Source organism: Artibeus jamaicensis, unplaced genomic scaffold (assembly GCF_021234435.1).
Source record: "Artibeus jamaicensis isolate MK-2021 breed Jamaican fruit bat unplaced genomic scaffold, CSHL_Jam_final contig_482, whole genome shotgun sequence".
Taxonomy (NCBI): domain Eukaryota; kingdom Metazoa; phylum Chordata; class Mammalia; order Chiroptera; family Phyllostomidae; genus Artibeus; species Artibeus jamaicensis.
In genome coordinates this window covers 14,423,526-14,447,916 of record NW_026521857.1, presented here as the reverse complement: position 1 = coordinate 14,447,916, position 24,391 = coordinate 14,423,526, and the positions used below count along the sequence as shown (strand labels likewise).

At 39.0% G+C, this 24,391-nt stretch overlaps 2 protein-coding genes across 4 annotated transcripts in view; both read left to right on the top strand.

Annotated features, from left to right (window-relative positions):
* The first annotated feature begins 305 nt into the window (after window positions 1–305).
* The window catches only part of CCDC18 (coiled-coil domain containing 18), a 126,720-nt gene continuing 102,634 nt past the window's right edge, over window positions 306–24,391 (top strand). For 2 of the 3 annotated variants that reach the window (XM_037162041.2, XM_037162042.2), the window contains exons 1-6: window positions 306–763; window positions 3,445–3,580; window positions 4,273–4,447; window positions 11,349–11,510; window positions 11,906–12,012; window positions 13,661–13,789. In XM_037162041.2, coding sequence (XP_037017936.2) covers window positions 511–763; window positions 3,445–3,580; window positions 4,273–4,447; window positions 11,349–11,510; window positions 11,906–12,012; window positions 13,661–13,789 — 962 coding nt within the window. In that variant the 5' untranslated portion in view covers window positions 306–510. Of the gene's footprint in view, window positions 764–1,027; window positions 1,198–1,863; window positions 2,045–3,444; window positions 3,581–4,272; window positions 4,448–11,348; window positions 11,511–11,905; window positions 12,013–13,660; window positions 13,790–24,391 lie in introns of those variants that run through there. The other variant, XM_053668272.1, reaches the window with a different exon arrangement.
* LOC128627887 (transmembrane gamma-carboxyglutamic acid protein 1-like) lies at window positions 19,572–19,822 on the top strand (the record flags this gene model as incomplete). Its single annotated transcript, XM_053668227.1, has 1 exon — window positions 19,572–19,822. A coding segment is annotated over exon 1 (168 nt), but the record flags the coding sequence as incomplete, so codon positions are not given.

Genomic DNA, 24,391 nt, shown 5'->3' with positions numbered 1-24,391 from the left:
GCGATGACAGTTAAGATGTATAATACTGAGGTTGGGTGAGGGTGGTGGCGTGATCTCGTCCAAACATAAAGGAGAACGTGTCTCAGTCCTATATTGTGAAATTCTCAGTATTGGAGCATGTACTCTCTAGCAAAGGGATGGCAGAAAAAATCCAGACATTAGCAGTGCTGCCCTCTCTCCGACGGGAGGAAAGGGAAAAGGGCACAGTCAATGGCAGGTCTCGCCTAACTTGCCAGTTCACGGCCACACCAAGCCCAGTCTCACGCGCCTGCGCAGAGCTGGCCTGCGGCCGGCGAGGCCCTCACCTCTTCACCTCCCGGGCAGTGCAAAGGAAGTTTCGAAACGGGTGAGAGGCGACGACGTAGTGCAGCGGAGCTAATGGAAAGAGGCTGGCTTACCCTCCAGACTTACTTGGTACTCGATCTCCAAGGAGGCCTTCAGAGGCATGGGCTGGTAGAAACACTCCTTGCGGCCGGCCGGAAGGGTAAACGTGAAGTCGCTGTCTAAGGAATGCGTGAAGCTGACCACTCCCGGCAGCAGCAGAGCGGCCAGGAGGAGCACCGGGAAGGGCAGCCCGGTCTTGCCGCCCATCCCTGCCGGGGCGCTCTCGAGAAATGGCGTTGGGAGGTGTGGGTGGTCCGCACGTGGGTTCTAGCGTCCTCCGACGACTCCTTGTGGTTGGCTGGTAAACCTGGAGAAAATTCCAGGTGGCGGCCGCGGCGGCAGACACTCGCAGAATGCGTGCTACGCCAGCCACCAAAGGGTAAGAACTGAGGGCAGGGCTAGCAGTCCCTTTCCCCACCCTCCGAGGTCTCCCCTCCCTCTGGCCCCGCGTGAGCACCTCCCACCTCACAGCTGGGTGGCCGCAGGTTCCCACGGCTTCCCCAACACCAATGGGCGCAGTATGGGTAATTGTGGGAAATGTAGTTCCGAGCTAGCCGGCTCAGACGCGCCCCCGGACCACGGTCCCTGGCGGGCCGCGCGCTTCCTGAGTCGCCACGCCCACACTTTGCGGAGGGGTGGAGGGGGCGGTGCTGCGGCGCCTCAGGTGCGACCGCAACGGTTCCCGCGACCGTTCGAACTTTTCTGAGTTGGCTGGTTCTCGGTGTGTGGTGTCTGCTGTTCCCACGCCCGGGGCCCGCGAGAGGGTCCAAGGCTTCGGAACGCAAAGGAGAGCGCGGCGGGCGCTATCGACGGGTGCGTGTCCCTGCCAACGAACGTTTGGGTGGTGAGCGACTGCTGCTTTTTGAGCGGAAACAGGCCTACTTGGGGGAGTTGTGTCGGTTACCTGCGGGCACCCTCGGAGCACTTACTCCGGACCTCCTGTGCTGCGCACGCTGCTCTGCCGGCTGGTATTTTAGTTGAGGGAAAAAATGAAGAGGAAGATGTCTTATTTGCCACGTTCAGATAAACGTAGGATCAGTTTTGTCCAGATGAGTGGTTTTGACACAAGAATCTTTTTTTGGACTATAGCCCATCCTATTATATACAGAGGCTACAAAGAGCACTTGTTCTTCGTTGCGATGGTTGTGCTTGTGAACAGTTACAGACGCGTTTTTAGAGCCAAAAGGTGACGTCAGGGTCAGTAGATAGCATGTGCTTTTGCACATATGTACAGGCAATGAAGATAGACTTTTATGACTACTGAAGGGAGGAGGAATCTTCACTTGACAATACATGGCCCACTAGGAAAAAACTTTGAGTATCAAATGAATTCATTGATACTTCAGAAGGGTTAGAGATTTTTTACATGAAAATACATGGAAGATGTTGGACATTCTGATATAGTTGAACCATAATATCGAATGACATTTTAGAATTTTCAAAAATTTCTTCACCTTTTTTCTCTTTACCAACCTGCAGGAAGCTAGAGATGTTGAAAAGATAAAGCAGAATGGGGACCTGATCTATTGATTTTTGTCTGGGAGAGTCTTCTCACTTAAGCAGAAACAAATTTGTGGAAACAAAAGGGGAAAGAGGATAGAAACATTGTCTCTGAGACTGCTTAGTATCTCAATTTCTTGCTATCGTTTCTTCCAATAAGGTGAGAGGGTTTTTTTTTTTTTTTTTCAGTCTTTCTCCTCACATCTGAGAATAACTTGTCATACTATTTTAGCTGAATAGGGGGAAGGAAGGGCAGTTTAATAATCATTTAGTCGCTGAAAATACTGAACTTATTTAAGTGCCTTACAGTCCTGAACGTAATTCACAGGACTTCTGGCTGTTTGGAGTTTGAGAGGTGGTCAAAATTCTAGAAGGGTGGTAAAAGAGGGATGCTACAGTGACAAAGGTAAATGGGATCTGAAAGGAACGTGCTTTTAAGATTATACAGAAAGAGATAGGAATGGTAGAGATGATAAAACCTTCATTTAATTGTGTTAATTATGAATTATAAAAAGTTGTGGCTCTTTCAACTTCACAACCCTAGGGATACACATTTTTTAAAAAAAGATTTAATTTAGTTATTTTTAGAGAAGGGAAGGGAGGGAGAAAGAGAGAAACATCAATGTATGATTGCCTCACCTGGCCCCCGCACTGGGAACCTGTCCCACAATCTGGGCATGTGCCCTGACTGGGAATTGAACCTGCGATCCTTTGGTTCGCAGCCCATGCACAATCCACTGAGCTGTGCCAGCCAGCGCTCTAGAGGTACACTTTAGTTGAAGAAATAAAAGCTTTCTCTCATGTATTTCTGTGAGTTTACCTGCCAAAGATCATTTTGATCTCTGTGCTTGTTATATGATTCTGTGCTTTTAAATTTTATAACCATTAGGAATGGGAGAAGGGGATATTTCTTTATCTGGTAATAAATTGCCTTTAAGGAAATGAATGACTTATAATGATACCAGTTTTATGAGATGTCCAGAGCTTGTAATGTGATTATGTGAGTTCAAACACCTCATTGAAATTGATATATAATAAGAAAATTGCAGTGTGATAATTAAAAGGTCTTTGGATCCTGATGACTTAGGTTCAAATCTTGGTTCCACCATTTACAGTTTGCATGACCTTGAGAATATTATTTAATTTTTCTTATTCATCTTTATTTATTTTTAAAGATTTTATGTATTTTTGTATTTTTAGAGAGAGGGCAAGGGAGGGAGAAAGAGAGGGAGAGAAACATCAACTTGTGGTTGCCTCTCCTGTGCCCTCCACGGGGGGGGGTGGGGGGGTCTGACCTCCCCTGCAACCCAGGCATGTGCCCTGACTGGGAATCGAACCGGTGATCCCTTGTTTCACAGGCTGGTGCTCAGTCCACTGAGCCACACCAGCCAGAGTGAAATTGTTAACTTTTGTTTTGTTTGGTTTTAAATCACCATTAAACTTTTTATAACATTTTAAATAGGAAATTAATGAGTTAAACTCTATTAGTGTGAGAGTATCTTGACTGACACCACAGGTTCTTTCCTGCAAGGTAGTAGAAATTCATTTCTTTTTTTTAAGAAATGGAACCTAATTCATCAAACTACTATAAGAATGACAATGAAGAAGAAAATTTGCTTGCAAATGTTGCTTCTTTAAGACATGAACTGAAGATAACAGAATGGAGTTTGCAGAATTTAGGGGAAGAGTTATCCAGGTATGTAGGGAAAATCATATAGAATTCAGAGTATGATTTTAATTTATGAATGTAAAATGTACAGATATTATTATTTTTAAAAATTTTATATATTTCTTTTTAGGGAGGGGAAAGGTGAAAGAGGGAGAGAAACATCAGTGTGTGGTTGCCTTTTGAGTCCTCCCAGCTGGGGACCTGGCCTGCAGCCCAGGCATGTGCCCTGACTGGGAATCAAACTGGTGATCCCATGTTTCACAGGCTGGTGCTCAGTCCACTGAGCCACACCAGCCAGGGCTGGATTTAATTATTACTGTGTTTCTAATATGTCACTAGAATAGGAAATATAACGTCTTATAATTTTGAATATAACTCAGTTTAGGAAAAAATGGAAATATTAGAAAATTATTTACATATCGAGAAAATACCTTATAGATATAAAAACTATGAAATATGTATATTTTGGGCTTTATCTATTTTTATGCTTTTTGAAACTTAAGTAATTTAGCATAGAAGCTCTAGAAATACATAGACTGCTAGTTTAAAATTAATTATGGTTTATTTAAAAATTTAGTTGAAGCATTGCTTTAAGTTCTCATAAGTGTGAATCTGACTCCCAGCAGCATTTCAGGTGTTCTTATTGAATGTATAGAAATTTGGATTGAATTCATAAGCTGTTTAAGAACTAAAACAAATTTTTTTTCTTTTTTCTCCAGTGTCAGTCCAAGTGAAAATTCCGATTATGCCTCTAATCCCTCAAGGTCTGAAAGGCTGATTTTGGAAGATCTTTCTCAGCCTAGCCATCTTGGACTTTTGAATTACTCACCTTATAAAAAAGTGTACAAAATGCCTAGTAGCAGTACTGATTTTCAAAAACAACCAAGAGATAAGGTTATTATTTTTAGACCTCTCTACTTGAAAGTGATTTAGTTTTTGACCTACTTAAAATACTTTTTTCTTTGAGTTTTTTTCTTTAAAACGTACCTTATGCATGTTTTACATAGTCTTTTACTACAGTGCTCAAGACTTGTGGAATTTAAATTTAAATATAATGGTTCTTGTTTCATCTTAAGAAAGTAGTTAATTTGGTGTATCATATTTTTAAACTTTTGTATTTATTGCTTTTTGAAATTAAATGTCTTGTTTTCTCAAGATAAATTATTTCTCAAAATAAATTATAACCCCTTGATTTTAGCACTATACCATGTATATAATAGGCAATCAATTATTTATTAAGTGGCTAAAAAATACTTACTGTTTAACCTGGATCAGGGTGCTGTGTGACAGCGTGACATTTATTCTTTCATTACCTCTGAAATGTGAATGATCTTAGATATCTTCTCTGGTCTGGAACTTAATCTCTTTCTTCCTCTTTCTTAGTTAGTCATATTATCTAACTCCCAGTGTTTACTCCCCTTTCTTACTCAACTCTTTTATCCCCCTTTCCACTCTTCTTCCTGTTCTTTATTACCACAAATATGTATGCACAGTTACACAAGGTTTTTTGATAAAAATTTGCTATTACAACTTCAGAGAGTCAACAGTTGAGAGGCTTTCTTTAAGTAAGGAAGCTGCATAATAAAGCTGTATGACTGAACCCACATTTTGGAAAATGAATTCAAATTCCATATCTACAAAGATTATTTCATTCTGGGAAATTTGATCTCTATCCTAATTCCAATAGTTGATTATTTTTTCATCATATTTATGCTTTAGTTGAAATCATTTTATTTTACCCTAAGCAAAATTTAAAAAAAATCATGACAAATTGGGGGGGAAGTATTGGTAATGCCTATTAAAGACAAAAGACAAAGATGAACAACCCCTGTATAAGGAAAAATAAGGAAAAGACATATATGAGAAAGGAAATTAAAATGAGCTCCAAACAAATAAAAAGATGTTCGGTCTCACTCATAAAAGAAAATCACAATGAAACTACACTTAGGTACCATTTCTTACCTAACAGATTATTAAACATCTAGATGTTTGATACTGTTTTGTTGATAGAATTAGGGACAAATAGGTATTCTTGGCTGTAGGTCCATTGCTGGTACAAATGCAAAATCATACAGTCAGTATGCACCCGTTCTCCCCTCCCCCCTTCAGTCTGGCAACCATCAAAATGCTCTCTGTATCCTTGATTCTGTCTCTGTTCTTGTTTGCTTAGCTTGTTTTTTAGATTCAATTGTTGATAGATATGTATAACTATTTTATTGTTTATAGTTTTGATCTTTTTTTAACTTGAAAGAAACCACATGTTTTATGAAAACTTCAAAAATGTGTAATTTCCAAAATCTTAGTCTAACATAAAAGCATGTACCATTCCAAGTAAATTCATTTGATAACAAAATTTAATTTCTTCCGGTATATTTTCATATTTAAAAGAATTATTCATTGTTATCACTTATATAAGAAATACTATGAAACATATAGACATTAAGTACTAATACTAAAATTTATATTACTATAACTATGACATAAAATACTTAATATACTTCCATATATTGAAAGTTATTTTCTCACATCTACAAAATATAAACATTCAAAAATAGTAACTCTTATCAGAAACAATATTTTCTTTCTAACTCTTAAAATTTCTCATTGATCAGATTTGCCCTATGAATAGAAATGTTACTTTTAAATAAGTAGAATAGGAATGCTATCAACATTTTACTTTATCTTTACTTCAAATAGAGTATCATGAACTTGAATGTTCTGAAAGCAATTTTGGACAAAACTTAAATGTGTTAGATCTTTTTCTTGAATAAGTCCCTTTTACATTTCATAAAATAATGGTTCAGTGATGAACTTCAGATTTTTCTTGTTGAGGCTTTCTTTATCTGCCCTTCAATTCTAAATGATAGCTTTGCTGGGTAGAGCAGTCTTGGCTATAGGTTCCTGCTTTTCATGACTGAATGTTTCTTGACATCCTTTCTAGCCTGCACAGTTTCTTTTGAGAACTCAGCTGACAGTTTTATGGAAACTCCTCTCTAGGTAACTAACTTCTCTTGTTGCTTTTAACATCCTCTCTTTATCTTTAACCTTTAGCATTTTTAATCATGATTTGTCTTGGAGTGGGCCTCTTTGTATCCATCTTGTTTGGGCCTCTCTGTGCTTCCTGGACTTGCATGTCCATTTTTATCACCAAATGAGTGAAGTTTTCTCTCGTTACTTTTTCAAATAGATTTCTGAGTTTTTGCTCTTTCTCTTCCCCTAGCATCCTTATAATATGAATATTGGAATGCTTGAAGTTGTCCTAGAGGCTGCTTATACTAAATTCATTTTTTTTGGATTCTCTTCTGCATGGTTGTTTTCTTGCTTCCTTATGTTCCAAATCATTGATTTGAGTCTTGGCTTCATCTACTCTATCACTGTTTCCCTCTAAATTGTTCTTTATTTCAATTAGTGAATCCTTCATTTCTTTTTTTTAAAATATATTTTATTGATTATGCCATTACAGTTGTTCTGTTTCCCCCCTTCATTCCCCTCCACCCTGCACACCCCCTCCCCCACCATCCCCCCCCTTTAGTTTATGACCATGTGTCTCAAGTTCTTTAGATTCTATATTTCCCATACTATTCTTGCCCTCCCCCATATGTATTTTCTACCTACCATCTATGCTACTTACTCTCTGTATCTTCTCCCCCCTTCTCCTCCCCCCACTCCCCTGTTGCTAACCCTCCATGTGATCTTCATTTCTATGGTTCTGCTCCTGATCTAGCTGTCCTCTTAGTTTGCTTTTATTTTAGGTGTGGTTGTTAATAACTGTGTTTGCTGTCCTTTCACTGTTCATCTTTTTTATCTTCTTTTTCTTAGGTAAGTCCCTTTAACATTTCATATAATAAGGGCTTGGTGATGATGAACTCTTTGAACTTGATCTTATCTGAGAAGCACTTTATCTGCCCTTCCATTCTAAATGAAAGCTTTGCTGGATAGAGCAATCTTGGATGTAGGTCTTTGGATTTCCTGACTTGGAATACTTCTTTCCAGCCCCTTCTTGCCTGTAAGGTCTCTTTTGAGAAATCTGCTGACAGTCTGATGGGAACTCCTTTGTAGGTGACTGTCCCCTTATCTCTTGCTGCTTCTAGAATTCTCTCCTTCATTTTAATCTTGGCTAATGTCCTTATGATGTGCCTTGGTGTGTTACTTCTTGGGTCCAACTTCTTTGGGACTCTCTGAACTTCTTGGACTTCCTGGAAGTGTATTTCCTTTGCCAGATTGGGGAAGTTCTCCTTTATTATTCATTCAAATTAGTTTTCCACTCGTTGCTGTTCCTCTTCCCCTTCTGGTACCCCTATAATTCGGATGTTGGAGCGTTTAAAGATGTCCTGGAGGTTCCTAAGCCTCTCCTCATTTTTCAAAATTCTTGTTTCTTCATATTTTTGTTTGGTGACTTTTTTCTTCCTTCTGGTCCACTCCCTTGATTTGAGTCCCAGTTTCCTTTCCATCACTATTGGTTTCCTGTGCATTTCCCTTCATTTCATTTTGTTTAGCCTTCATATGTTCCTCTAATTTGTGACCAAAATCAACCAGTTCTGTGAGCATCCTGATCATCAGTGTTTTGAACTGTGCATTTGAAAGTTTGGCTATTTCTTCATCGCTTAGAATTATGGGCTCTAGGGCTTTGAGTTCTTCTTGAGCCATGTTTTATCTGTTTGCGCCTGTTACGTATGAGGAGAGAAGCCTTAGGTGTTCACCAGGGCGGGGCTGCCCAGGTCACTGGGTTGTGATGCTGTATGTGGGGGCGGGGTCAAAGGGGGGCAATAGCGGTCCCCTCTGCTGCTTCCCACCGCTGGAGCCTGCACGGTCTGTCTCACTGCTAGCTCCTTTGCCTGGTTTATCTGCACACGAATGTGTGACCTCGGTCAGCCTGCCACCTTGTGCCCTCAGTGGGTCCGCTGGTTGCTACTCCACACCTGGGATCTGCACTCCTGGGTTGCGCGCCTGGGTTGGTCCAGTGGATCTTTCCTGCGTGACCCAGCTCAGCTGCTGGCTTCGCCCCTCTCACAGGTCTGGCTGAAAGGTTCGTTGTTGTCAGACTTCCATATTATTCAATTTTCTGTGGTTTGGCTGTGTTTTTGTTGCCAAAACTTTGTTGTTTTTAAACTTCATTGTGCGAGAAGGCACAGTGTTTCCACCTATGCTACCATCTTGGCAGAAGTCCCAAATCCTTCATTTCTGACTGGACCTTTTTTGTGCTGTTGAGGTCCTCACTAAGTTCCTTGAGCATCTTTATAACCAGTGTTTTGAACTCTGCATCTGATGGATTGCTTATCTCCATTTTGTTTAGTTCTTTTTCTGGAGTTTTGATCTGTTTTTTCATTTGGTTCATGTTTCTTTGTCTCCTCATTTTGGCAGCCTCCATGTGTTTATTTCTATATATTAGGCTTAGCTACTATGAGCCCCTGTCTTGGTAGTGTGGCTTAATGTAGTAGGTGCCTTGTAGGGTACAGTGGCACAGACTACCCTATCACCTGAGTTGTTTACTTGAAATGCACCATCCCTGTGGGCTGAATACACCCTCCTCTTGTAATTGAGTCTTGGTTGCTATTGGCAGGTCACTGAGAGAGATTTACCCAGGGCAGTCAGCTGCAAGGATTGGCTGTGACCACTGACCACCAACCTTCACCCTCTGTGGAGGATCAGCTATGTAGGGACAGGGTGATGGTGCTCTGAAGTGATCTGTAGCTGTCCACAGGGTACACAGTCTCTAGGGTTTCCCAGTTGGTGCAGGCCGAGGTCAGCCCTGTCCTGTGTTTTGCCTGGTACTACCCTACATGACCTATAAAGAAACCTGAGATGGCTGTTACTTTTGCTGGTCTTGGAGATTCACAGGAGAAGCTAAGCTGTGAATCTAGGCTGGCTACTGCTAATGCTGGGCCTGGGGCCACTTAGCAAGAGGTGTGGGATAGGGAGGCTAGGAGGCTCACTGAGGCCTGCTATTGCTTGTTTGATAAGGATTTTGGAAGTTGTTCCTAAATCCATCATATGGATTTAGGAGCAGCCATTCATATGGAAAAGTTATTGTTAACACTTTGTGTGTGCTGGTAAATTAGGTGGGACAGAATCTCAGGGGATTTCCAGGGTGGGGCAAACAGTGTTGGCCAAGTGATGGAGTCTCAGATATGGCACCCACCTGCTGGCTCTATAGCTGTGTGCAGGGGGTATGTACCAAGGGGAGTTCAGAAAAGGGCAGTGGCCTCTGCCTGCCTTTCTATCTGGGAGAAAGCTAACCCCTTGTTCTCACCTTGGTGCCAGACACTTCATCTCCTCCCTGTATGTCACTGGTGCCTTTCAAGCTGCTACTTCAGTGCTGGAGCTCAGAGAGAGTGAATCTAATTAAGTCCATGTGTGGGTTCTTTAAAAGGAACTTCTTGGGATGCCAGAAGTTTCTTCCCCCGACTCATTCTCTGCCGCTTTTTGCAGCCAGGAGTTATGGGGGCTTAACTTCCTTGCACTGGAATCCTGGGTTCAGGTGCCTGGCATGGGGCCGGGACTCCTTACTCCTGACATATCCCTCCCAAATTTTCATCCACCACCCAAGGGTGTGGGACCAGCCAGTTCTGCATCTGTGCCCCTCCTACCAGTCAGGATGGATGTGGTTTCTTTAATTCATAGTTGTCATTCAATTTGATTTTTGATGGTTCTGGGTGATGGTTGTTCTATATTTTAATTGTAATTTTGATGTGTGTGTGTGAGGAGGTGAGCTGTGTTTACCTAAGCTGCCATCTTGACCAAAAGTCCTTTTCTAGTATTTTTGATCCTCGGTTGGTTGACTCCATGAGTACAGAAGTGGTGGATATAGAGGGCTAGCTCTGTATAGCACAGGTGCTAAACACAAGGCCCGTGGGCCCCTGTACCTTGTTTCTACCCAGCAGCTGCACTGAGCTCTCCATTAAATGTTAAGAAGTATTTACATTTATACAGTCCTAAAATTACATTCGGACCTTTGAAGACAACTGAGAGGCTAATGTGGCCCCTGGTGAAAATGAGTTTGACACCTCTACTATATAGCATGCTAGTTTTTACATTAGGCAGTGAGGGTGTGGTTAATTTGTATCGCTTGCATATGCATGTGGAAACACTAGAAGGCTAGGTTTAACTAAGAGTCTAAGTTAAGTCCTATATAAGGTGTTTACTCTTTTTTTGCTGTATGAGTGATGTTAAAATGTATAAATGAGAAACTTATATAACTGGGTATGTAAGTATTAAATATGGGTACGAGACTTCTTTTGTATACTTTTATGTAGTTTTAACTGCATAATGTGGTATTCAAAATTAATTTAATCAGGTTTTGAAAACCTCAACCCTCATGAAAATTAAAAAATAATTGTAAAATATATTTTCAAAAGTGTGTAAAGGAAATATATATGCTGTTCAAAGAATATTTTATCTAATATTTATTTTATTGTTGATGGACATTTGGGTTGTTTCTATTAATGGTCTCTTATGAACAGTGTAGGTATGAATATTTTTATTTCTTCAGGTGCAAAAATAAAAAAATTTCTGTCAGATTTATACCCAGAAGTAAAACCATTGAGTCTCAGCATGTTCGGCTTACTGGGTAATACTAAGAACTTTCCCAAAGTTCCAAGCTGTGCTTATTTATGTACATGTCCACCAGCAGTGGTGGAGTGAATGCAGATTTTTCCACATCTCCTCACCAACTCTCACTAAATATCTTAAGTCATTTTTTGAGCTACTTATTTTATAGATGATTATTCATTATTTTCCATTAATTATATATAAATGCTTAATGAACTAATCAAAATTGACCTTTTGCATTTTTCAGATATTTTTTTCATCGTCTACCCCCATGGATCAGGAGATCAAAAGTCTTCGAGAGAAACTTAATAAACTTAGGCAACAGAATGCCTGTTTGGTGTCACAAAATCATTCTTTAATGACTAAAATAGAATCTGTCCACTTTGAATTAACACAGTCAAGAGCAAAAGTATGTTTCTTGAAGTGGTGACTATGTCAATCATTATAATCATATAAAGAGTTAATAATTGTAAAAATATTTCTTGTATTGCTTTAATATGTAATGTATAGTTATGATAATACAGTATCAGTATGTTGTGGAATCAATTTTATATGAATTTAGTATCTGAAAATGATTCAGGGAAACTTGTATCGTCTGTGTACTTAGGTAAGTCAGAACTTCTTAAAACCTTAAGATTACCAATTTGTGTGATTTTATTATATAAAGGAAATAAGACATTTATCTTTTTTTAAAAAAATAATATTTGTTGAAAACTTTTAAAAAAGGGAAAGTTTAAAAATAGAGAAAAGAAGAGGCAGAAAGGTCACCCAGTTCCACCATATAGGCTTTCTTATTTGTTTTAGGTATCTATGCTTGAATCTGCGCAACAACAGGCAGCCAATATTCCAATCTTAGAAGAACACATTATAAATTTGGAAGCAGAAGTTTCAGCCCAAGATAAAGTTTTGAGGTAAGTATAATTTTTATAGCTTTAAAATTTTTATTTCTTACTTCTGCCTTTTGGTATATCTTGTTACATCTTGTTCTGTGCCTCAATAAATCTGTAGTGGGCTATTGGAACAATTTCTTTTTTGAAAAATATTTTATTTATTTATTTATAGAGAAAGGGAGGGAGAGAGGAAGGGAAACATCAATGTGTGGTTGCCTCTTGAGCACTGCCAACTAGGGACCTGGCCTACAACCCAGGCATGTGCTCTGACTGGGAATCGAACTGGCAACTCTTTGGTTCGCAGGCCAGCTCTCATCCACTGAGCCACACCAGCCAGGGCTAGTGTTTTCAATCTGTGTTCAGTCCATCATAACACCTCTTAGTTACAGGATACATGCAGCATATGAGGACTAAAAAAAGAGTAAATCTAAGTTGAGATGCTTATTTACATGTTTTTATTAAATATGAACTAGTTCCTTTTTTGTCCTACATAGTATTATATACCCATTACTTCAATGGGAGTTCAAGAAATAAAATGCAAGGAATAAGACAATATATAATTTATCTTGTTTTGCTTTGAAATGAGAAATACATACATACTAAACAGTACTTTACTCCATGTTAATGACTGTCAAAGTGTAGTTCTGGGACCAGCAATATTAGCGTCATTTAGGAATTTGTTAGAAATGCAGATCTTAGGTCCTGTTGAATACTTACTGAATCATAAACTGTGAGAAGTGGGACCCAGAAATCTTATGTTTTTTTTTTTTAAGATTTTATTATTTTTAGAGAGGGAAAGGGAGGGAGAAAGAGAGGGAGAGAAACATTGATGAGAGAAACATTGATGTGAGAAACATTGATTGGCTACCTTTCATACTGGCCCTGAAATGGGGAGGCAGGGTGGGGACTGAATCTACAACCTAGGTATGTGCCCTGCCTGGAAATTGAACCATTAACCTTTTGTTTTGTGGGACCAACTGAGCCATACTGGTCAGATTAAAACTGAAATCTTATGTTTTAACAAGTCCTGTAGATGATTCAGATGTACTCTAAAGTTGTCTTTCATGACCATCAGAATTTTGCAATTTTCTTTGTGATACATATTTTATATTTAGTACTAGGTATTCTATGTTCTTAACTGTGAATTTGTTCTTTTGTTCATTGATAGTATATGGGAAGGCTACTGCTTTTCTGTAATATAATTGTTTTGTAATTAGACTATTTGTGATACTTTTATTATCTCTCTAATTTTTCATTTGATTTTCTTTGATTTTCCAGGTAGCTAATGATATCAGCAAAAAAAGAATGTTTTGTCTTTTTCATATATTTATGTTTATTACATTTTCATTTTTGCTTTTTTGCAACTGTCAGGAAAAAAATCATTGAATATAGCGGTGATAACAGTCATTCTTAGACCCTAAACTATATCATAATGCTTTTAGTCTCTGACCATGAAATATAAACTACATATTTATAATTTGATGGAAGTACTTTTTTGTTCCTTATTAAAGCTTAGTTGGCAAATGATAAATATGCCTTTTTTCTCCAAGTAAATACTCATTTCTCTTAACTCAGTGGTTTAAACTAACAGAATTCCTAATACTGAACTATTTTTGCATACTGTGATAATCTCTTTAATAGTCTTTAGAAAATACCCTTTATTTTATAGAGAAGCAGAAGATAAATTGGAACAGAGTCAGAAAATGGTGATTGAAAAGGAACAGACTTTGCAGAAGTTCCAAGAGGAATGTATAAAGTTGAAGGTGGACTTACTTGAACAAAGTAAACAAGGAAAGAGGTATGTATTTTTAAAGGAAGTAATTTTTTTTTTGGTAATTGATAAAAGACTATATTACCTGTTTAAAATTCTAGCTAAGTTTTGAAGTGAAAAATTTGCAGAAATTTGGCAGTAGAATGACTTTTCTTTTTCATTCATTTTGATTTTTATTTTCCATTAAAATGTTCATGTGTGGATTTTATGTTATTGGCATTCTTGGCTGGGATGAATTCCTAATAGTCTGATATATCAGCGTAATGATACTTATTTCTGAAATTATGTTGCATGACTTACATAAAATTCATAAGAAAATGTCTTTGGGTCTTCCTTAGGGAATACATAAGTAATGTAAAAAATATGTATTTTATTTAAACCATATCTTAAGATAAAGCTTTTCAGGTAGCCAAACCAAGGAACCATTAATTGTAAATGTCAACTACCTTTTAAAATAGTATTTGAAATGTTTTAGTTTATATTAGTGAGACCTTACAATATGATAATATGATTATAACAGCTTTCACATGGAGTAAAATCATAATCTGTATTATATTTTACAATAAAATATTTTAAAAATGTATACTATGATATAAATAAGACTACAAAGAATATATTTTGAAAAGTTGTCATAAATAGGTTAAATATTTGCATTTGCACGTAAACTAAAAAACTCTTACAACTTATCTGTAAGTCATTTTTCATTAAAATGGGTTTGGAAGAATATTATTTCATCAGCATTTGGTTATTCTATTTCCAGTTATAATGTATAATTGGTAGGCAATATTATTTAGTGGTTAATAATTAAGATTTGGAGTCAAATAGCCAGATTTTACTTCTCAGTGGCTGTGTTACCATGGGCAAATGATCTAACCTTCCTGAATTTCATTTTGCTCATCTGTTAAATCACAATAGTATTGTCTTGACTAGTAAACAACTTCCAGTCAAAATGGAGGTGTAGGTAGATACACTTCACCTCCTTGGGCAACCATACAAAGAATTACAACTAAACAAATAATACCCAGAACTGTCAGAAGATTGAACTGTATGGAAGTCCGACAACCAAGGATTTAAAGAAGCCACATTCTTCTAGATGGGTAGGAGGGGCAGAGACTCAGACACTGGACAGAGAGGTGAGGAGATACAATGTGGTGTGGAGAGGTAGTAGAATGGGCATGGGTAGTCCTGCATTCGTATGTAGTGAGTAAAAGTTGGGAGGGATACCTTGGGGGCGAGTGATTTCAGCCCCAGGCCAGACGGTACAGCCCAGGGTTCCAGTGCCAGGAAGGAAAATCTCTACAACTTCTGGCTGTAAAAATGAGTGGGGTTCTGGAGGGGGAAGAAACTGCTGGATTTTCATGAAACTCCACATAAAAGGCCTACACCCATCTTAAAACATTTGAAAACCCACGCACTCTGGGATTCAACACCGAGGCAGCAGCTGGAAAAGTGCCAGTCGAATACAGGGGGTGGGTGAAATGACTGGAAAAAGGACGAGTGCCAGGCTCATCTCCAGAAGCCAGGCAGTGGCACAGTCCCCTCTCCAAGCTCTCCTTCCATATAGAACCACAAAGCGGTAAAGTGGGTTGCCTAGCCTGGCTCTTCCACACACAATTTAGAGTCTTTTTTTTGACAGTAGGCCACGCTACTAAGACAGGGAGTCAAAGCAGTTCCACCTCATACACAGAAACAAACACAGGGAGGCTGCAAAATTGAGAAGATAAGAAATATGGCCCAAATGAAAGAACAGAACAAAACCCCAGAAAAAGTACTACATGAAATGGAGATAGCCAACCTATCAGGTGCAGAGTTCAAAACATTGGTGATCAGGATGCTCCAAGTACTCATTGAGTACAGCAACAACATAAAGAAATGAAGGTTACACTGAGTAAAATAAAGAAAAATCTATAGGGAACCAACAGTGAAGGGAAGGAAGCCAGGATTCAAATGAAAGATTTGGAACACAAGGATGAAATAAACATTCAGCCAGAATAGAAAGGAGTAACAAGAATTTAAAAAAGGAGGATAGTGTAAGAAGACTCTGGGACATCTCCAAACATGCCAACATCAAAATCACTGGGATGCAGAAGGAGAATAGTAAGAGCAAGAAATTGAAAACTTATTTGAAATAATATTGAAAGAAAACTTCCCTAATTTGGAAAAGGAAATAGATATAAAAGTCCAGGAAGCACAGAGTCCCAGAAAAGTTGGACCCAAAGAGGACGACACCAAGACACATCATAATTAAATTGCCAAATGTTAGAGAGACCATCTTAAAAGCAGCAAGAGATGCCCTGGCTGGTGTAGCTCAGTGGATTGAGCCCGGGCCTGCAAAGCAGAGGATTGCGGTTCGATTCCCAGTCAGGGCACATGCCTGTTGCAGGCCAGTTCCCGGCAGGGGACGCACAGGAGGCAACCATACATTGATATTTCTCTCTCTCTCTCTCTCTCTCTCTCCTTTCCTTCCCCTCTAAAGATAAATAAATAAATAAAAATCTTTAAAAAAAAAGCAGCAAGAGAAAAGCAGAGTTACCTACAAAGGAGTTCCTATAAGATTGTCAGCCGATTTGTCAAAAGAAACTTTGCAGGCAAGAAGTATTCAAAGCAGTGAAAAGCAAGGACTTATATCTAAGATTATTCTATCCAGCAAAGCTATCACTTAGAGTAGAAGGACAGATAATGTGCTTCCCAGACAAGATAAGGAGCACATCACCAACTGGCTATTATTATATGAGATGTTAAAGAGGGGGAAGAGGGAGAATGGAGGAAAAGGTACAGGGATTAAAAAGCATAATTGGTAGGTACAAAATAAGGGATGTTAAGAAGAGTATAGGAATTTGTGAAGCTTATGAACTTACATTCATGACCATGGACATGAATTAAGCTGGGGAGATTGTTGGAGGGAAGGGGGATACCAGATGGTGAGGAACAAAAGGAGAAAAATTGGGACAACTGTAATAACATAATGAATAAAATATACTAAAAAGAAAAAAGAATACCAGTAAAAAAAAGATGTTATCGACTTGTTATAAGAATTAAACTCAGGTACTTCTTAAATAATAAACACTAACAAATGTACTTTTTGTAAGTGTAAATTATTGAATATATGGTTAAGTATTCTGAAATTCAGATTTATTCATATAAGCCTTTGTACATAGTTATGTAAAATAGTAAGATAATAATTCATGAAAGTGTACAAAGGCAGTCTCTGTAAAACTTAAATAAGGTGGGTTTTAGGGGAAAGTATTGACTTTGCTTTCACATGGTAAGTGGGCATGGACACGGTCTGGACAGCATATACAAAGGCATGGAAATATAAAAGAGTATCATTGCTGAAGAACACTAAGGAGTTTTATGTACTTACAAATGGGTAGGTGTAATAGAATATAAGGCAAGAAAGACAGGCTTGGTCCAGACTGTATATAGCTTTTTGTGTTATGCTGAAAGATTTGTATTTTAACCTGGAAAGCATAAATAGGCAATTAAGATTTTTAGGTTGAGGTGTGACATGGAGACTTCTGGAGTTTTTGAAGGGCTAGAATGAATATTGACATTCTGAAATGGAAAGATTGAAATCTTTTCAAAAGTATTTTTTGGGGGTACAGAAGATTCATCATAATGGGTTAAAAAGCCACTACAAAGGCAGAGGTTGTTTAGCTTTATGCTATTTATATGAGACATACCTAAATCATAAGGACACATAAAAGTTAAAGCAGAGGGATGGAAAGATATATTTCAAGCAAATAGTCTCAAGTAGATATAGCTATATTAATATCACACAGAATAAATTTAAGTACAATAAGCATTACTAGAGTTAAAAATAACTCGTATAATACATATATGTTTAAGTAACAAGGGGGAAGCTATAAAATTCTAAACTCCCATGTATCTAATAATCTAATCACAATATATATAAAGAAAATGACAAAATTTAAGTAGAAAACAAATATTATACAGAGCATTAACATTTTCTAGGAATTATTGGAATAAACAAAAAAAAGTAAGAAGTTGAAGTGAATGATAATAATCTTGATTTAATGAATGTATATATATGTTCCAAATTAAAGAGACTAAAGAAACTTGATCACTAAAAACAGTGTGTGATTCTGGATCAGAAAAAAATTCTATAAAAACATTATCGGAGTAATTGATGAAATGTATATGAAATGTAATTAGGTAATAGTATATCAATTTTATTATTTATTTATGTTTTTAAATCCTCACCCAAGGATATGTTTTATTTTGGAGAGACAGGAAGGGAGACAGAGAGGGAGAGGATCGTGGATATGAGAAACACTGATTGGTTGCCTCTCATATGTGCCCCAGTTGGGGATTGACCCCGCAATCTAGGTATATTCACTGAACAGGAATCGAACTTGTAACCTTTAGGTGTATGGGACGATGCTCCAACAATTGAGCCTCACGGCCAAGGCAGTGTTATATCAGTTTTAGATTTCTTGAATTTGATAGTTGTGTTGTGGTTATATGAGGCAGTGTCCATGATCTGAGGAGATACATACTAGTGTTTTTTAAGGGTGAAGGTTAGTAATTATTCTGGAGTATAGTTCTGTGCAAAAAAAAAAAAAAAAACAAAACCCACCCAGTGAGAGAGACAAAGCAGTTGTGGCAAGCTGTGAAAAATTGGTGAATCTACATTCAGGGTGTAACAATTTGAACATTTTAGAACAAAAAGTTCAAAAAATGATGCTGGGAGGATTGATTTTAAAAATTAAATTAGATTCCTGCTTCATACTTTACCTGCACATTTAAAAGGATTCCAGATGGATTAAAAACCCAGTTGTGAAAAGTAAAACTTTCAGAGAAAATGTAGGGGGATTGTTTCCATTATGTTTCATGGTAGGGAAGAATGTATTTAAATGAAACTCGGACAGCATAAATATTATAGGAAAAGATTGCCAAATTTTAACTCCATTAAATTAAAAACTTTCTGTTCTGCAAAGCACATCATTTAAGAAGTGTAAAGGACAGGAGAGATACTTGGGGAAATATTTGCAGATAATCTAATTCACAAAGATTAGTATCCAGGATTGAGAAGGAACTCTAACAAATCAATAAGAGAAAAGAGGGAGCCCTGGCTGGTGTAACTTAGTGGATTGAGCACAGGCCTGCAAACCAAAAGATCACGGTTTGATTCCCAGTCAGGGCACATGCCTGGGTTGCAGGCCAGTTCCCAGCAGGGGCCAATTCCCAGCAGGGGATGCACCAGAAGCAACCATACATTGATATTTCTCTCCTTCTCTTCTTCCCTTCCCTTCTAAAGATAAATAAATAAATTTTTTAAAAAGTCTATAAACAAAGTCATTAGTTAAAAAAAAAGGGGGTGGGGAATCCAGTAATAAAAGATCAAAGGCACTAAGCAGATAAAGGACAGGAAACCCAGATGGCCAATAAAACTTAGAAAATTGCTCAGCCTTACTATCATCAAAACTGCAAATCAAAACTTCAGTGAGGTTGTAAAACTGTAATTATTTCACACTATTAGATTGGAAAAAGTTTTTAATTTGATAATTAGCTTAGTGATTATCAAATAATATCCTCATTTTACAGATGAGGAAACTGAATTAGAGAGAAGTCAAGATTACACAGACGGAGTAGAGTCGCGGGGCGCGCGGTGAGGTGGCCGCGTGGGGTTCGCAGCTGAGGAACGAGGTTCGGTCTGAGCGTCACAAGAGGACTTGGGGTGTGTGTGGGTGGCTGTCCCGGGAGCTTTTGGTCCCGTAAGGAGAAATCGGCTAGACGGGAAGTAGAGGGGTTGGCCGTGCTGCCTGAGAGTATCCGGCGGCCCCAGCCGCGTGGGAAGCAGAGTGCGTGGTGGTGGAAGTGGGTGAGGGGAATCATCATCCAGGAATCTCCTGAGGACCACAAGAAAACATGGGGAGGATTTTTCTCACTGGAGAAAAAGCCAATTCAGTACTAAAACGCTACCCAAGAGCAAATGGACTTTTCGAAGAAATAAGACAGGGCAACATTGAACGCGAATGCAAAGAAGAAGTCTGCACATTCGAAGAAGCAAGAGAAGCTTTTGAAAATAATGAAAAAACTATGGCGACGGAGTAAGATGGAGCTGATACTAGCTCCTGTACTCATGGGTGAAAATCCTGGCAGATCTACAGAGAAACAGCACAATAAACCATCGGTTACCCAGCATTTATGAAATTAAAAGACCAGAGATTGTGACCGACACTGAAACACCAGACGGCGGCAGAGTCAGCTACTGGGAGCCGGGGAGTCAGGTACGGAAGCCGGATACTCCAAGCCCCTGTGACGGTCCTGGGAGACAGAGGAGTCAGGAACCGGAGCGGGGACACCCTTGTGCCAATGCCATAGCTACGGGCCTGGGCAACGGAAGGGTCAGTTGCAGGAGCTGGGACACCAAAGGCCCCTGTGACGCCGCCAAAGAGACAGGCCTGGACCCTGAGGAGCCAGCTACGGGAGCCGGGACGTTCGCACACTGCCATAGCAACGGGACTGGACGCCGGGGAGTCAGGTACGGAAGCCGGGACTCTCCAAACCCCTGTGACGCAGCAGAGGAGCCAGCTACGGGAGCCGGGAAGTTCTCAGATCCTGTGCCGCTGCCATAGCGACGGGACTGGACGCCGGGGAGTCAGGTACGGAAGCCTGGACACTCCAAACCCCTGAGACAGCCCTGGGTGGCAGAGGATCCCTCTACGGGAACTGGGACTGTCTCAGCCCCTGTTCTGCTGCCATAGCGAAGGGACTGGACACTGGGGAATCAGGTACGGGAGTTGGGACTTTCTAAGCCTCTGTGCCACTGCCATAGAGACAGGACTAGACGCCGGGGAGTCAGGTACGGAAACCAGGACACTCCAAGCCCCTGTGACGGCCCTGGGCGGCAGAGAGAGCCAGATACGGGAACCGGGACATTCCCAGCCTCTATGCCACTGCCGTAGTAACGGGCCTGGGTGCTTGAGGAGGCGGCTACTAGAGCCGGGACATTCAGCAGTGGTAGGGGACCAACGCAGGGACCAGCGCGAGGACCAGCATGAGTGCAGGTGGAGACTAAGAACATCAAGAAACTTCAAGGAGTCTGCACCACAGAACTTCACAAGGATCATACCACAGAAGTTTACACCATAAAACCAGTGTTTCAGAACAGATCAATTTTGGAAGCAGAGACTAACTAGAAGAGTCTCAAACAATGGGAAGACAAAGAAACAATCCCCAAATGAAAGAAAAAGCAGAAACTTCAGAAAGAATGTTAGATGAAATAGACGCTGATCAACTATAAGACAGTGAATTCAAAGCACTGGTTATTACGAAGTTCAAAGAGCTCACAGTGAACTACCAGAAACTACAGGGGAACTATAATGATCTCTCTGCAAACTACAGCAACATCAAAAAGGAAATGGAAACTATCAGCAAGAGACAAGAGGAAATGAAGAATACAATTTCCGAATTGAAGTACACAGTAGAAAGTTTCCAAAGTAGGATAGATGAAGCAGAGGATAGGATTAGTGAGTTGGAGGACAAGGTAGAAAGCATCTCACAGAAAGAGCAAGAAAATGAAAAGAGGCTCAGAAAGAATGAAGAGGGATTAAGAGAAATGCAAGACAATAGGAAACGTAATAATATCCGAATAATAGGAATACCAGAAGGAGAAGAAGAAGAACAAGGGATAGAAAACGTATTTGAACGAGTAATGAGAGAAAATTTTCCTAATTTGACAAAAGAAAAAGTCACACAAATCCAGGAATCACAGAGAGTCCCAACCAAGAGGAACCCAAGGAGGCCCACTTCAAGACACATCATCATCAAAATGGCAAAATTCCAAGACAAAGAGAGAATCTTAAAGGCAGCAAGGGAGAAAAAAGAAATAACATACAAGGGAGCCCCAATAAGGTTAGCTACCGACTTCTCAATGGAAACACTTCAAGCAAGAAGAGAATGGCAAGAAATATTTCAAGTAATGAGAACCAGAGGCCTACAACCAAGGCTACTTTACCCAGCAAGGCTCTCAATCAAGATAGATGGCCAAATAAAGAGCTTCCAAGACAAAAGAAGTCTAAAAGAATATGCCTCCACCAAACCAGCTCTACAAGAAATACTAAAAGGACTGCTTTAAGGGAAGGAAGGATAAGAGGGAGACAGAGAGGAACACAGGTACAAAAATGGCAATGAATAAGTACCTATCAATAATAACCTTAAATGTAAATGGATTAAATGCTCCAATCAAAAGACACAGAATAGCTGCATGGATAAGAAAGTATGACCCACACATATGCTGCCTACAAGAGACTCACCTCAGGACAAAAGACCATCACAGACTAAAAGTGAAAGGCTGGAAACAAGTTTTCCAAGCAAACGGACAAGAAAAAAAAGCTGGGGTAGCAATTCTCATATCAGACAAAATAGACTTCAAAAAAAAGGCTATAAAGAGAGACCCAGAAGGTCATTTCATTATACTCAAGGGAAGAATCCACCAAGAAGACATTAACATTGTAAACATATATGCACCAAACATAGGGGCACCCAAATATATCAAGAAAATCTTAGAGGACTTCAAGAAAGATATTGACAGCAACACAATCATAGTAGGGGATTTGAACACCCCACTATCAAAAATGGACAGATCTTCCAAACAAATTATCAACAAAGATATTGTGGCATTAAACAACACCCTAGATGAAATGGACTTAACTGATATATATAGAGCCCTTCATCCCAAAGAAGCTAAATACACATTCTTTTCAAATGCACATGGAACATTTTCAAAGATAGACCACATGATAGGACACAAAACGAGCCTCAAAAAATTCAAGAAAATTGAAATCATACCAAGCATCTTCTCTGACCACAAGGGACTGAAATTAGAAACCGACCCCAAAGAAAAAAACCCAAAGCACCCAAAAACATGGAGACTGAATGGTATGCTATTAAACAACGAATGGGTCAAGAATGGAATTAGGGAAGAAATCAAAAAGTTTTTGGAAACAAATGAAAATGATCTCACAACAACCCAAAACTTATGGGACACAGCGAAGGCAGTCCTGAGAGGGAAGTTTATAGCAATACAGGCCTACCTAAAGAAAATAGAAACATTTCAAACAAACAACCTAACCCTATGCCTGCAAGAACTCAAGGAACAACAACAAAGACAGCCCAGAGCAAGCAGAAGGAAGGAAATAACCAAGATTAGAGCAGAATTAAATGATATAGAAACTAAAAGCACAATTTTACGGATCAATGAATCCAGGAGTTGGTTCTTTGAGAAGATAAACAAAATAGACAAGCCTTTAAGTAGGCTCATCAAGAAAAGAAGAGAGGACACAAATAAACGCAATCAGAAATGAAAAAGGAGAGATTACAACTGATACCACAGAAATACAAGAGATTGTAAGAAATTACTATGAAGAACTGTATGCCAAGAAATTTGAAAACCTAGGGGAAATGGACACATTTCTAGAAAAATACAATCTTCCAAAACTCAGTGAAAAAGAAGCAGAAAATCTAAATACACCAATAACAGCAAAAGAAATTGAAGCAGTAATCAAAAAACTCCCATCACACAAAAGCCCTGGACCAGATGGTTTCACAGGAGAATTCTATAAAGCATTTAAGGAAAAGCTAACCCCTATTCTCCACAGACTATTTCAAAAAATCCAGAAGGATGGAAAACTCCCAAATTCTTTTTATGAAGCCAGCATCATCTTAATTCCAAAACCAGATAGAGACACAACAAAGAAAGAAAATTTCAGGCCAATATCGCTGATGAACATAGATGCTAAAATCCTCAACAAAATATTGGCAAATCGCATCCAACAATATATCAAAAAGATCATACACCATGATCAAGTAGGATTCATCCCAGGGATGCAAGGATGGTTCAATATTCGCAAATCAGTAAATGTAATACATCACATAAACAAAAGCAAAGACAAAAATCACATGATCATATCAATAGATGCGGAAAAAGCTTTCGATAAGGTACAACACCCATTTATGATAAAAACACTCAGCAAAGTGGGAATACAGGGAGCATTTCTCAAAATAATAAAGGCCATATATGAGAGACCTACAGCCAATATCATACTCAGTGGGAAAAAACTAAAAGCTTTTCCACTAAGATCAGGAACAAGACAAGGTTGTCCACTTTCACCACTTCTATTCAATATAGTATTGGCAGTTTTAGCCACAGCGATCAGGCAAGAAAAGGAAATAAAAGGCATCCAAATAGGAAAGGAGGAAGCAAAACTGTCACTGTTTGCAGATGACATGATAGTGTACATGGAAAATCCTATAGACTCTACCCCAAAACTGCTCAAACTAATTAATAAGTTTGGCAAAACAGCTGGTTACAAAGTCAATATCCAGAAATCAAAGGCATTTTTGTATACCAAGAGTGAATCAGCAGAAGCAGAAATAAAGAGAAAAATCCCATTTGATATGGCAAAAAGAAAAATAAAATATCTGGGAATAAACCTAACTAAGGAGGTAAAAAACCTGTATGCAGAAAACTACACAGCCCTGAAGAACGAAATCAAGGAAGACACAAACAAATGGAAACATATACCTTGTTCATGGATTGGAAGAATTAACATCATCAAAATGTCCATACTACCCAAAGCAATATACAGATTCAATGCAATA